Source organism: Lasioglossum baleicum, chromosome 8 (assembly GCF_051020765.1).
Source record: "Lasioglossum baleicum chromosome 8, iyLasBale1, whole genome shotgun sequence".
NCBI classification, from domain to species: Eukaryota; Metazoa; Arthropoda; class Insecta; order Hymenoptera; family Halictidae; genus Lasioglossum; species Lasioglossum baleicum.
This window is the reverse complement of record NC_134936.1, coordinates 15,708,191-15,721,252: the sequence shown is the minus strand read 5'-3', so window position 1 is coordinate 15,721,252 and position 13,062 is coordinate 15,708,191. Positions and strand designations below refer to the sequence as shown.

The 13,062-nt window shown below is 46.3% G+C and overlaps 1 protein-coding gene across 18 annotated transcripts in view; it reads right to left on the bottom strand.

Annotated features, from left to right (window-relative positions):
- LOC143211349 (protein abrupt-like) overlaps positions 1-13,062 on the bottom strand; it is a 307,845-nt gene that overhangs the window by 9,691 nt on the left and 285,092 nt on the right. For 15 of the 18 annotated variants that reach the window (XM_076428891.1, XM_076428894.1, XM_076428895.1 and 12 more), the window contains 4 exons: positions 7,719-8,002; positions 6,695-7,314; positions 817-1,030; positions 352-543 (listed from right to left, as the gene is read on the bottom strand). In XM_076428891.1, coding sequence (XP_076285006.1) covers positions 352-543; positions 817-1,030; positions 6,695-7,314; positions 7,719-8,002 — 1,310 coding nt within the window. The remainder of the gene's footprint in view (positions 1-351; positions 544-816; positions 1,031-6,694; positions 7,315-7,718; positions 8,003-13,062) is intronic. The other 3 variants (XM_076428893.1, XM_076428910.1, XM_076428909.1) reach the window with 1 other exon arrangement.

The following is a 13,062-nucleotide window of genomic DNA, read 5'->3' as shown; positions in this document are numbered from 1 at the left end:
CTGTCTACTGAGCGGCTAAATTGTAGCGTTCGTGCTGCCGCCGTCTCATCGGCGCATGCCGGAATCGATCGTTCCGCCGTTTCGAATTTATTATCCTTATTATCGACAATTATTTTAAGTAGTTCGGTGCTCCGGGTGCACCGTAGGCCGGCAGTCGTAACGTTCCGTTCCCTCCGATTTTAACGAGTCAATAAATATTGATCGTGTATCGGCTCTCTCTGCGATTTCGTTGCTTTGGACAACGTAGCTCCGGTGTGTTCCGGCTTTTATCGGAACGGACGGAAGTAAGATCGATCCCGACGGAACTAACAGCGAGGAATATCGAGTATGTGGCTTGCTCGAAGCACTTACCTGGCTGTCGCCGTACTTGCGGTACTCGTAAGCTCGTTTCACTGTCATGAAGGGACGCTCGCTCACGCTTTCCGCGCGCGGTCTTCCGAGGGTACCGGTCCCGGCGGTTCCGTTGTACTTCCGGCTGCTCGATCGCTGCGGAAGCAGAGGACTCGCCGGAGCCGATGTGTAAGGAAGCTGCCTCGTTTGTGTCTACATTAATTATTTTTTCGTAAAGCGTTCAAAATTTCCTGAGCAATAAAATACAGAGACGAGCATTATTTTAACCCCTTGCCTTAAAATGTCGCGTCTGACTCGTGATGAAGATTCTGAACAGATTATTGATATATGAACTTGTATTATATCACTATTCTCCTTTTTAAGGAAATTACGATCTACGAAAAAAGTTCTAATCACTGAAACCGTAAAATAAATCGCAGGGCAAGGGGTTAATGAGTTTCTAGCGATTAATTTTGAATGTCTCACCTGTCCCGACATAGAGTGCGGCGTCCAGCTTTCGTCATCGTCATCGAGCACCGCGGAGTCACTCGCATAGCCATCATGCCTCAGTCGTCCTCTCTGCAAGCTCCTAAGCTCGCCGATCACACGATTCCCGGTCTCCTGTCGCCAGAGTTTCCCAGGATTCCTTTCGTCTCTTCTCGCAGCGAGCTTCAGCTGCTGCTGCCTCAGCCACGATAATCTGCCGACACCAGAAACCAATGTGAAACTTTTCCAATTCGTATCAGAACTTTCACAATCCAGAAGCTACTTCTGCTGAATCGCTTTTGGTCGTCGAATCCGTCGACTTTTATTACAGAAAAGATAAAAAGGCCTTATCAAAGAACGGATTGACTTTGTAACAAACGCTCCGACTGCTCCATACTTTTTCTTTCAGCTTATAACGAATTCCAATCGTCGGACAAAAATTGGCCCACGAAGAGATTTGAAGCAAGATCTAGATTAATATTTCAATCTTGTCAATTGTTCGATCCTTCCGAACCTGTTTAGAATCGTTTGCCGAAGATGTGTCCTAGCAAACCGCGTTGCCCCGGGTCTCGCGGTTTACGATGCACCGGGGATCGCCGTCAGGGTGTGGCCGATGTTCTCCACTATGCCGGAGTATAAATTTCGATCCTCGTAAACAAAAACCGAGCTGGCGGTCCATTTATTACCGTTCTGATGGGGCCACGCCGCGCCGCGCCGGTGCGGCGAGAGGAACCGATGGCCCGAAGCGACCTCGTCGATCAGGATGCAATTATCCGGGATCTATCGCGGTAGGAGGTCCTGATTCTGGGCCCTCTTCCGACTGGTAACCGTGACGGGCCGGTTTGTTGCTGTTCTAACGAGGCTTTGTTACACGACTCGCGCGTCTCGTGTTCTCTCTCTCTCTCTCTCTCTCTCTCTCTCTCTGTCTCTCTCTCTCCTCGCCCCGCGTCGCGAGAAAGTAACTTCTCGTATTTTCATCTGCTGGTAACTCGAGTCGGTGTTAGAACGCGAAACCGAGAAGTCTCTGTGTACAAGATGGAAACAGCTGCTCCGCGGAGACAGCGATCCTTATCAACCGATGCATGATGGAGAGCTCCTGTCGATTATGTTTCCTCCACCCCCGCTTTCGGTTGGCATCGCTACTGCGATGTTAGGTATGATTTGTCGCGACGTTCACGAATTTCCTTCAAAAATTCCTACGGGAACGCAGTCTAAAGGGCCTTGCCGATTAAGATGGTCAAAACTGCACTTGCAGAAAGAAAGAAAAATCCCGCCGAGTAAATTTTAGTTACAGGGTCAGCGCCCACTCTAGCGGTTACGTCGCCACGGACCAACCGACAGATTGCCGGCCCTTCAGAATGTATATATTTTTTAAATAAAGGTACATATTTTTTATTTTCAATAAAAATCAAATCATTTTATTCAAATTTTAATAAAAGCATATATTTAGAAAGAAACATATAACATAACATTGATAATAATCAAGCAGTACAAAACAGTAGAAATTAATTATGAAATATCTGTATCTAGCCACAAATTGTTAACCATATAATTTTTTACATTTTTAAATGCTATTAAAAATGTGTATCATTGCACAAACAATCGAAATGCCATTATTTTGAAAATAAAACAAGCTGACATCCAACTACGCTAAAATCACAAAAACTTTTTTTCTTACTTTCAGTTCCGCAATCTTTTTTATTGCATCTTTTAAATTTACTTGATTAGCATGCTCAATTGCCAAAATGGCCAAACCATTAAGACGATTTTGTGTAGTAGTCAAACGTAAAAAATTATTAATTAATTTTAATTTAGAGAAACTCCTTTCGCTACTTGCTACAGTTATTGGTATCGTTAGCAATATTCTTAAAGCGATAGTAAGATTTGGGGCGAAATTCAACTTTGTGATTAAGCTCAGTACATTGCTTAGGCTTTCTTTTTCGTTCAAAAGCACAGGTACTGCTGAAATTTCCTCTGCTAATTCTACGAAATGTGAAATTTTCTATTAATTCGGTATTTAACATATCAATATTTTTCTCACACTTACAGCCAAAATAGCGGGCCCTGACAGGGTAAACCTCCAAGGGCAATTTTGTCCATTTTAATCGGTGAGGTCCTCGAAGAATGGCCGAGCTAAGGAACTCCTCCCACGACTAGAATTGCATCTAATCTCGCCCGGCGCCGTAATTTAATGCACAGCAGTTTCTCGGGAATATCGACTACGCTGATCACCGACTACTGTTTAAAGTTCGAGCACACGCTTCGGACGTAACATTGAAATATCGGCGTGTCCCCCCGGGAGAAATACGGTCTCGATTAACAAGCGACAAGTCGGCCGAACTTATCGAGTGAGAAACGGTAACTGCGAGCGCATAAAGGCGTGGTTCCGTCAATACCGAAGGTAATTCGGAACCATCGAGAGAGCTCTCTCGCGTGAATGCCGGAGAAAACCAGGTGTCCACGTTTAACAAGTTTGTTAACCGTGCCCGTGGAGGCGAGTTCGTCGAACCCCGTTTTGCACGGTAACGGCAGAGCATCGTGGTCGTCGTAATGTACGAGTGGTTTTGTGTATCGTTGGCTGGCTAGGCCCCCGAAACACGCCTCGCCGTGCCGTGAAAATAAACGTTGCGGGGCGGAGGCTGTTGCGAAACAACCGCGGGTTTCGCACGGATATTTCTGAAAAAGTACGGCCACAGCCGATGGAGAAACAAGGCGACGTTTATGGTCGATCAGGTCGACAGACGTTTGGCAGGTCTGCTTTCTCGTCCGCAAAGAAGTTCTCCTTTCGGGGCTTCGCCGTTCGTTCCCCGACGCGAACTCGGTTTTCAGGTTCTCCGTCGCTGTTATGGTCCTTCTACGGGAGCCGTTTCCACGGAAACAATCGTTCAAAATGCCGAACGTTTACCGTAATCTCGGCGAAACGCCTTCGAGACATCTACAGCAACTATTTCACCAGCTTTGACTCGGGGATTCCGGATTTGCTGGATTCTGGAGGCTTTACTAACATGAAAGAGCTGCCTTCTCGAAGGGGCAGGCATTCGAGACGAATTTTTATATTTCTCGATAGAGATTAAATAATTGAAACTATCCGCCTATACCGAGTGTCGAGGAGGATTCGCGAATCCTGTCCTTCCCGAAGGGGCTCAAAAGAATTCGAGGAATTCCTGCGAGGAAGGTCGGCGGTAAAAAGACGTCTGGAGGGTGGCAAGAGAGAGAAACCTCCTATTTCTGGACTCCGGCTCGCCCTCTGACATAATTATAAATATAGAACAGACGGGACGCGCTAAATCGGCCGCCGCGAGTCGGTTCATTCGGCCGTCTTCTTTGTAATTCTCCGCCGTTCCGAGTGTATTTCTTGCCACCGGCAATTTTTTCGTACCGGTGCGGTGGTGCGGCGGCGTCCCCGGAGTCCAGAGAAACGGCACTCGGATGCGGAAGTCATTCGAGGTAGGAACGGGAGCACAAAAGAGGCTCGTAAACCCTCCTACAATTTTCCTCGGCGAGCTCGTATTTCCGTCGTTCTTTCCGGACAGTCCAAGGCGTCCTCTTCTTCTTTCCTATCTCTCTTCTCCTTCGTCGGTTGTATCATTCGGGGGGAAAAAAGTCTTTCCTTTCGGGCTGAGTCGGTGAAAATTCACCGTCGACGAGTGGAAAATGTGCTCCGCCGACGGTAAACGCGATCTTTCCGCTTCGGTGGCTCGACGGTACACCGAGTTCCGCACATTTGTCAGACAGATGTGCTGCGCGCAGAGTGTTAACCGCTCGGAAGGGTATCAGAGGCCTGCCAGAGCTAAGACACAACTTCCCAGTCCTCTCAGCGCAATGGGAATCCTGAAGACCCTAATCTTCAATCTCCCTGGATGCCGCAGCAGCCGCGTCTCTGATTTGTCAGGATACCAGACCTCTGGGAAACTCGTGTTTCCAACTCCACACACTCTGGAAGCTTTGGTACTTCGAGTCTAATTCGAAGTTAAATTCAATATCGAATTTTTAAACATTTTTTCCTGTGCGAAAATGTTTTCCGTGGCTTTCTTAAGGGGGTATACTCGTTTCGGAATATTCGGAAGCATGTAGCTGCTGCAGCTTTATGAAAATGGCTACAAAAAATAGGCCTAGCGTTTATCTATCTTTTATCTAGCGTTTTTGACTACTGAAAAACCCCATCGCATGCATTATCGAGAAATGAGAAGGCGCGTCCCACACCCTCGCAATCCTGGAAACGAGTCTACCCCGTTAAGCAACGGATCTCTTCGACTTCCGGTCGGTAGGACGTCAACGGCCGCATTAAACCGTAACCCCCGGGTTCGTGGCAGCATTAAATCTCCGTGGAACGAGTGGTAGTATCAATCTCTCTATTTAGCGTCCGCGAAAAAGCGTCAAGTGGCTGGGATGACTCACGCTTCTCCCGATTAATGCTGCTCCATTATTCCCGTCAGATATCCGAGGCGCTTCCGTCCGGCCCTATATATACACGGTGTCGCGCACACCACTCGGCCCGATTACAGGGCCCCTTTTTTTGGCAAAGCTCCCGGCAACGTTACCGTCAACTTCACTCGGTGTAACGAATCCCGTAATTAAATGCTCAGACCGTCTAATAATAAATCGGTGCGTGGCGCGCGTCGCCCGCCGTGCCGGGGAACGTTTCATCGCGGTCTCGATATGCGTCGCGGCTGTATATTGTGAAATGAGAGAGAGAGAGAGAGAGAGAGATTAGGAGGCGAGACTTCGGACTAATGTATAATTTCTGAAAAGAAAGATATGCAGGACTGGTAACACGGGTTGAATAGTGATCCATGTTAGGCCCGCTTTGCGAATGGATAGAGACAGGCGTGTCGCAACGATCCACCGAATCAGGCGCCGCAAAAGATTCACGAGCAGGAGAAGGGGGAGGGTGGAGAGGAAAAGATCGAGCGGTGGAAAACCGGCGCGGGACAATTAATAAATCGTCTAGCCATACGCGGCCACGGTTACGGCACTCGCTGCTGCGTTTCTGTCGCGAATGGCCAATGCGGTCGTCCCGCGTGACTCATTGTCGTCCGACATCGCCGAGTGGAAAAGAGAAAAGTCGGCCTGGCGGTAACGACGCGTCCTATCGCGTTATGAAATACGAGGCTCGCGGTTTTGCGGATGGATATTGCCAGCGGTCGAGTTGCCTGCCGGGCAATTTGTCAGTCTGACGCGACGCGCCGCGCTGATGAGAAACGAAAATAATTGAGGAAAGAGAGGTACGTCGCTCGGCCGCCTTTTGGACCGAGTGACCTAGGTTCGGCGAATCTGGGGCACCATTGAGAAGCATCAATTGTGAAAGATAAGGATTTAATAAATCCTCAAGGTGGTCGACTCATTTCCAGGATTCTCATTGCTCTGTAATGCGGGCGATGGGGTTTTTCAGTAGTCAAAAGCGGCCGCGAATGTCCTGAAATGTCCTATTTTTACGTTTACGAGGCGTGATTTGCATTATTCGAAAATAGCTTTATGAAAATAGCTACATGCGCAGCTGTATGCTTCCGAATAATGCAAATTACGCCTCGCAAACGTAAAAATAGGACTGCTCAGCGCTTTTAACTGCTGAAAAACTACATCTTTGCATTCTCGAGAAATGAGAACACGCGTTCCGCGCCCTTGCAATCCTAGAAACGAGCGTACTCCCTTAACAGACGATTATTCATCGCGACTCTTCCGCAAGAGAACTTGACAAGAAGGTTACGAAGCTAATTGCCACAACAAATATTTTCGCCAGAGGGGTAAATCGTTTAGCGACACACCTAGCCATTAGAGCCTGGAGTCTCAAGACCCAGGGGATCGCAGGATCTGGGTCAACCGCTTATGTAATAGAGGATCTAATCTCCGTCCTGAAAACTTCGTGGCTATCACTTACCCATCGACATGGTCCGAGCTGGTCTTCGCGGGCCCATTAGCGAACTCCGGCGGCGGGTCGGGCGTGTTCGGGCTCAAAGGACTAATGGGTCTCCTGGAGTTCTCTCCGAGGATGTCCTCGAAGTCCACAACAGGTGCGGCGCCCCTAACCGAAGCCTTCCTGACCAACGAAGGGGAGGACAATTTCTGGTGTTTGATCATGTCCGTGGTGGCGCCGTACGAAAATGGCTGGCTGGTCTGTCTAGCGTGATAGGGGATGTCCTCGTCGATGTAATCGATGTTGCCAGGTGGCGAGAACGATTCCGTATGTTTTCTATACGAGTCTGTCGAGGATTCGGAGATCTTTCGATCGGGAGATACTCGATACTCGAATTCTTCGCGACGATGCTCGATCTTTGCTGGTTCCCTGTACTCGTTCTTCAGGGTGCTGTAGCTGCTGCTGCTAGCGTTGTATGGTGGACTGGACTCTTTGCCGGCTCCGTAGCTTCTGTAAGAGTCCTTCAGCGTGGAATAGGTTGATGGGGAATTACTCGCGTGGCTGCTGTAACTTCGGCTTTCTTGGATGTACATCTTCTCGCTCCTGTCTGCTCTGTAGTCCTCTGTCGGAGGATCTGGCATCGACTGAAGGAAAACGCCCTCTATGTAGCTCTTAATACTTATTTACTCTTAATCTCTTCAGGGGCGATTTTTTCAATGTGAAATCAGAATTGTTGGGAGATGGTGAACCGCTGAAGAGATTAAGAGATTTCGAATGAAAATTGATCGTCCCGAATTTCAAAGGGAAACAGTGTTTATTTATTTCGCCGAACTAGACCAGAAATAATGCAGAGTTCCAAGTATAGATCGATCACCAACGCGACCAACATCAAAGGGGAAAGAACCGTTTGCTTATGTTTCTTAAGTAGACTGGAAGCAAGCTAAAGTTCCGAGTAGAGACTATCAAGGTTCCTAATTTCGGTGGAAATGTTTGCTGATCAATTTCGCAGGGTTCGCGATAAGATAATTTTAGGTGGTTCGGCACTTACCTCGACAGTGAGCATCATATCATGGAGGAGCTTATCAAGATCACCATGAGCCTGGTTATCCGGCTCTGGTTCAGGTGGGCTAGGTCGTTGCGGTGGAGCGCTGCTGATGCCACTGTCCATGGAAACTGTCAATGGCGAGCCGCGGGCACCACCGGCAGCACCCTGGTGAACCACAGCGTACAAGGATCCATCTATGGGACCGCAGGTGTAACCCAATCCACGAGGCGATGTCTGAACCGAGGAACTCGAAGGTGGTGGCGGTGATAATGGTGTTTCCCGTCCTTCTGAAAAATTCCAGATTCAGCTTAACAATTCTCTAGAGAAACATTTGCGTAAAGATTGACAGCTGCCGCGTCACCAGCATTTGTTGTTAGTCTAATTGTTTATGCATTTTCCAATTTTTCTAGACAAATTCGAAGAAAGTGGAGCGAACTAAATTCTTATTTTTAATGGGAACAGCTTTGTAGATCCAAAGCGAATAAAAATTGTACAAAATTCTATCGAGCTTTATATTCTAGCCTGTTTTCAACATTTTCATAAGCCATCAATGCATAAAGATCCGCGGTCATTAATTGAAAAATCACTCGGTCAACAGGTGCGACGAGCAAACGAGCACCGTACTTTCTTCTAATCGAGCAGTATTCGAGGGCGGAAAGTTTGTGAGGGGCGTTCGCGCAATTTCCTCGGAGCGTCGCGGGACAAAGCGTCTCGTTAGCGTGGAACAATCGGCTGTAAATCGTTGACCGATGAAACTCCGTGGACTAATTGCACCGTGGCGGGGTTAAGAACCGTCCGATCTGTACGTCGTTCTTCCTCCTTCGACCCAGTCGCGGCAATTTAACGCTAATCCGTGTCGTTACGTCACGGCTGAATAATTCACGTGCACGTGGCCGAGGTAATTCCTGCGGTAGGTTTGTCCGCGTGTCGAGGTCGGGGAAAGTCTAAGTTCATGCACCCGTTAGGTCAGCGAAGAGAGATAGATCTATCCGGAGCTTGGAACGATCGAGCCTTTCCTCTAGATCCATACTAATCAGTAGACTGCGGATCTTTACGTGAAATAAACATTGTCTGCATCGATTGCAACTCGAAATTAAATTGAATGTTATTTCTTCCCTTAATGATTTTAATAGAGGAGAAATAATTCATCTACTCAATTTTGCTATAAATACAAGATCCGCAGTCTACTAGTCAGCTTGTACTCCTTCGGAAGAGCAAAGGAATCATCTACATACAGTGTAATTTCTGCACGCCAAGACTCGTTTCGAAATGACATCGCCAGAAAGTGTCCCCTTAAGAAATGCGATTCAGGGAACGTTCGTCCCGCGACCGCTAAAATATATCTTGCAGGGAATTCGTGATGGGATTGTTAACGAGGAACCGATGCGAGCCAGGGAAAAATGTCTCACGACTGTCATCCTGCTGGCGACTTATCTCCAGCTACTCCGCGGAATAATCGATTACAGCCGATGCCGCTTTTACGAGCTCCAATGAATTGAGAACGAAGGCGACCACGTGAGGCTTATCGCTGGAGACTGAGCTGCCGTTGCTTGCACGAAATTGCTCCGACGTTCGGAGATCCAGCTTTAAAAGCGACGTTCCTAAAATGTTGCTTTTACTGTAAGCAGCCCGTAAGTCAACGAAATTATTTTTCTCAGTCTGAGAAACATGGAAGCATTTAATACGTTTGAAGATTGAGATCAACGAACCGGGAATCTCGAAGATTGGAATCGACCGGCTCCATTAGGCCATTCAAACTCGCAGTAGCCCGTCACAGAGGATTTAATAGAGTTTTCACGCGGCTTGAAAAGCGAAAGAACACGCTATCCATAACAGAAAAGAGGCAAAACAGGCTGGCAAGGAAAGTGCACCGGCGAAGAGCGCTTTAAAGCATGCCGGCACTCGTGGACACGCCATTAGCATCAAGTAGACGGTCCCGCCGATGCTTTCCTCGCTCTATGAGAACCTCCTTTATGCGAAACCGTATCTCGCGGATGTTCGCGCGAGCTACGCTACGTTTTTGTTGCAAAATTCGAAACGACTTTCGCGGAACCTCGGTCCCCGGATAACGAGAAGATGCAAAGGTGGTTTCTTTTATCGGCGGCGAGCCGTGCTCGTGGCTTTTTTTGGTAGCGAAGAGACCGCGTGGGCTACGCGGATCGCGATTAAGAATTCAAATTACCCGCCGCTTTAACATTCCAAGGCGATGGTCGCTTCGCCTTGGCGGGATTATTCATGCCGGTCGTGTTTGCTTCCATTACGTTCGAGGGCAGAAATTGCAAGAAAATCGTCAAAGCTGAAAAGTTCGTCGCTTGAAAACTTCATTAGTTTGTTAGTGTCGAAGTAGAGAAAAGTTCTCGGATCTCGGGAAATTGATCTAATCTTTTTGAGCGTGGGATCAGGTGTCCGATCAAAGGATGTCATTTTCTACTTCGGCTAGATTACATGCTAGACGGTCCCAGGACACGTTCGTCCAATTACAAATATAAGTATGTACTTTCGAGATCTTTTAATCGAAGCAATACAATTCAATCTAAACATCCAACAGCCTGATCTAGCCACGAGCAACATTCCTCGCACATTTCTCGATTAGATAAATCATCTTAACCCCGTCGTACTAATTCGAGGCTAGACCACGACCCAAACATTCCCACATCTTTCAAGAACCCTAACAGTCCTCTATTGGATTCAGTTGCGAGAAAGTGGAGCATTCGCAGCAGTGAAAAGGATAACTTGACGAACACCGTGTATGCCAGAGGTGGGCATATTTGGCGAAACAAATATTTCGAATAGTGAGAGAATTTTAAATGAGATATACAATTTCGAAAATAAAATATTTGACTTTTTGCATTGTTATAATACTCTGAGAAACCGTATAAACATACAGTGTATCTTATCGTTAAGAAACGATTTACACTCATAAATGTATTGAATTCGAACCTGTTTCGGCTTCGACTGTTGGTCGGAAATGCCGCGGTGCCGGGATCGCCCAGATTTGAGCGCGCGAGGAAAGAGAACGTGAGGGATAGAATAACGAAGAAACTCGCGAGAGTGGAATGGTTCGTTTGAATGTAACAAATCACTTTATTAACGCTAGGTTTTATTCGATTTGCCAAATGAGCGAGAGTATAGAATAAGGCGCGAGAATACAAAATAAGAAAGACTATGATTAGAGCAGAGCGTACTACGTCGCGAGGTATGAATCCTCCGACGAAGGAGGATCCTTAAATAGACATCGATTCGGCGAGTATGGTGTTACGTGATTAGCGTAGATCGCTTACCGAATCGATTGTTTCGGGATTCAAAGCAAGGTGATTTACGGCTAACGATTCCGAGACGTTGCGAACGCGACTTCGTAACAATAACAGCGGGGTCTTTACGCACCGCTGAACTGATGTAAAAACCAAATGTCGCGCGGTGTTTATCCGTGTCTCGCATCGACCGGTAAACTCCATACCTTGAATCCCGAACAGAACCATTAATGTCAGCAATAATATTTAGAATGGAAATTGAAAATAAACACAAAATACAAATATTTTCAATATTCTTTAAGTAAAATACTATTTTCAAATAAGTTATCTTATTTTCAAAAATTACTGCATCAAATAAAATATTTTCCTTTTAAAGTTGTACGCATACTTTAAAATAAATGTGATTATTTAGTATTTACTATTTAAAACACTATTTCCCCAGCTCTGGTGTATACTCGGCGTGGCATCACCGGCTGAATTGAATCCGTTATCTGCGCGGCGCATCGCGGCAGGTATAAATCATTTTTATTCAAGCGTTTCACGATTATGCTCGCAGGCCAGAGCCACCAACAGCATCTCTCTCTATCTCTCTCCCCGTCAATGACGGTTAATCTCTCCGGCGCGGCATGGCAGATGGAACGCGTTTAACACCCGCGCGGCTCGCAAACACACCAAGCTGGATTGTAGTCGATCGCGGGTCGATCGAGATCGTCAGATTATTAGCCGGCTGTGTACAGCCTCTTTCAGAAGAAGAAGGAATCTAAATGGGCCTCGGGTATCGCGGATGTCCGACGTGAGACTCTAACGACGCAGTAAATCCCGCGAATATTTGCCGAACACGATAAGCAAGGAGCTGCTCTGCGACGTAGATATCGTTATCGAGGGCGTGACTTCGATTACAGAATGAATGGCTTCTCACCTGACATTTATTTCGCGGAAAACAATCCGACGATCGACAAAACATCGTCATAAAGCTCTCGAACAGTCTCTAGCTTCGTCTCGGTAGGTTTGATCATGTTTGTACGCTGCAATTAATTTCACGAATGCTATTTTAATCCCTTGCTTTACAATATCGTATCTGACTCGTGATAAAGATTCTGATAAAATGTATGTTAATAATTTCCTTTAAACCGAAATATAATTCTATTTTGGTTTTGTTAATATACCATAATATACAATAGATATAAATTTCCTCCTTTTCTCGGAAATTATGATCTACAAAAAAGATCTAATCACTGAAACCGTGAAATAAATTGTAGGGCAAGGGGTTTAAAAGACTTAATATCTTTCTGAGAGTATCTATGTAACATAGATAAACTATCGGTAACAATACCGCGAGCTTGATTGATTAACGTATAGTATCTCTGGAACATATTACTCTTTTGATCTCTGCTCATTAACGTGTTGTATATATTTATCTATGGTCTGATAAAAAATTGAATACAATATTTCAGAAGCGTTTTAGCAAAGTTTGCGACAGTTACCGATCGTCGGAGGTGATCGATCACCGTTTGGCAGGAGGAAATAAGTCTCGGTAGCCAGAATTGATGGTGCACCACCTACAGAGGACCACCCTGGATTTTTTCGAGGAACGATACCCGCTCGAAGGCTGAATTTCAGGATAATGAAGGGGGTTCTGAACGACGCTGACTAAACAGGACGCCCTCCGGAAAGATGGCGCTCGCGTTGCGTGTTTCGAGATATCCATTAAGCCTTCGAAAAGGCTTCAAACTATAACGCCGACCGCTTATTACGTCGGCAGTATCATAAGACAGGTTTAACTCTGCCAACTCATTCAGGTAAACGTAAAGACCTCATTTATTTTAATGTTAATGAGCCGCGGATATTTTCCTTCTTCCAGCCGAATCTCAATTTACCGACGTGTCACCGCTCGCGGTGGAGATACATTTTAACTAGACCGTGTGCCAAAGGTAAAATTAGACACCAGATTTGTTGCTTTTCCTTTGGGTGGAAAGGACTGAAAAATTCTGTGGAACGTTAGTAGAAAATTAAAAGATTAATTCGAAGCAAATTCAGCCAGAATTTGCCAAACCCCATTCGGAATGAATATTTCTCTTATTTGAAATTTTTCTGTG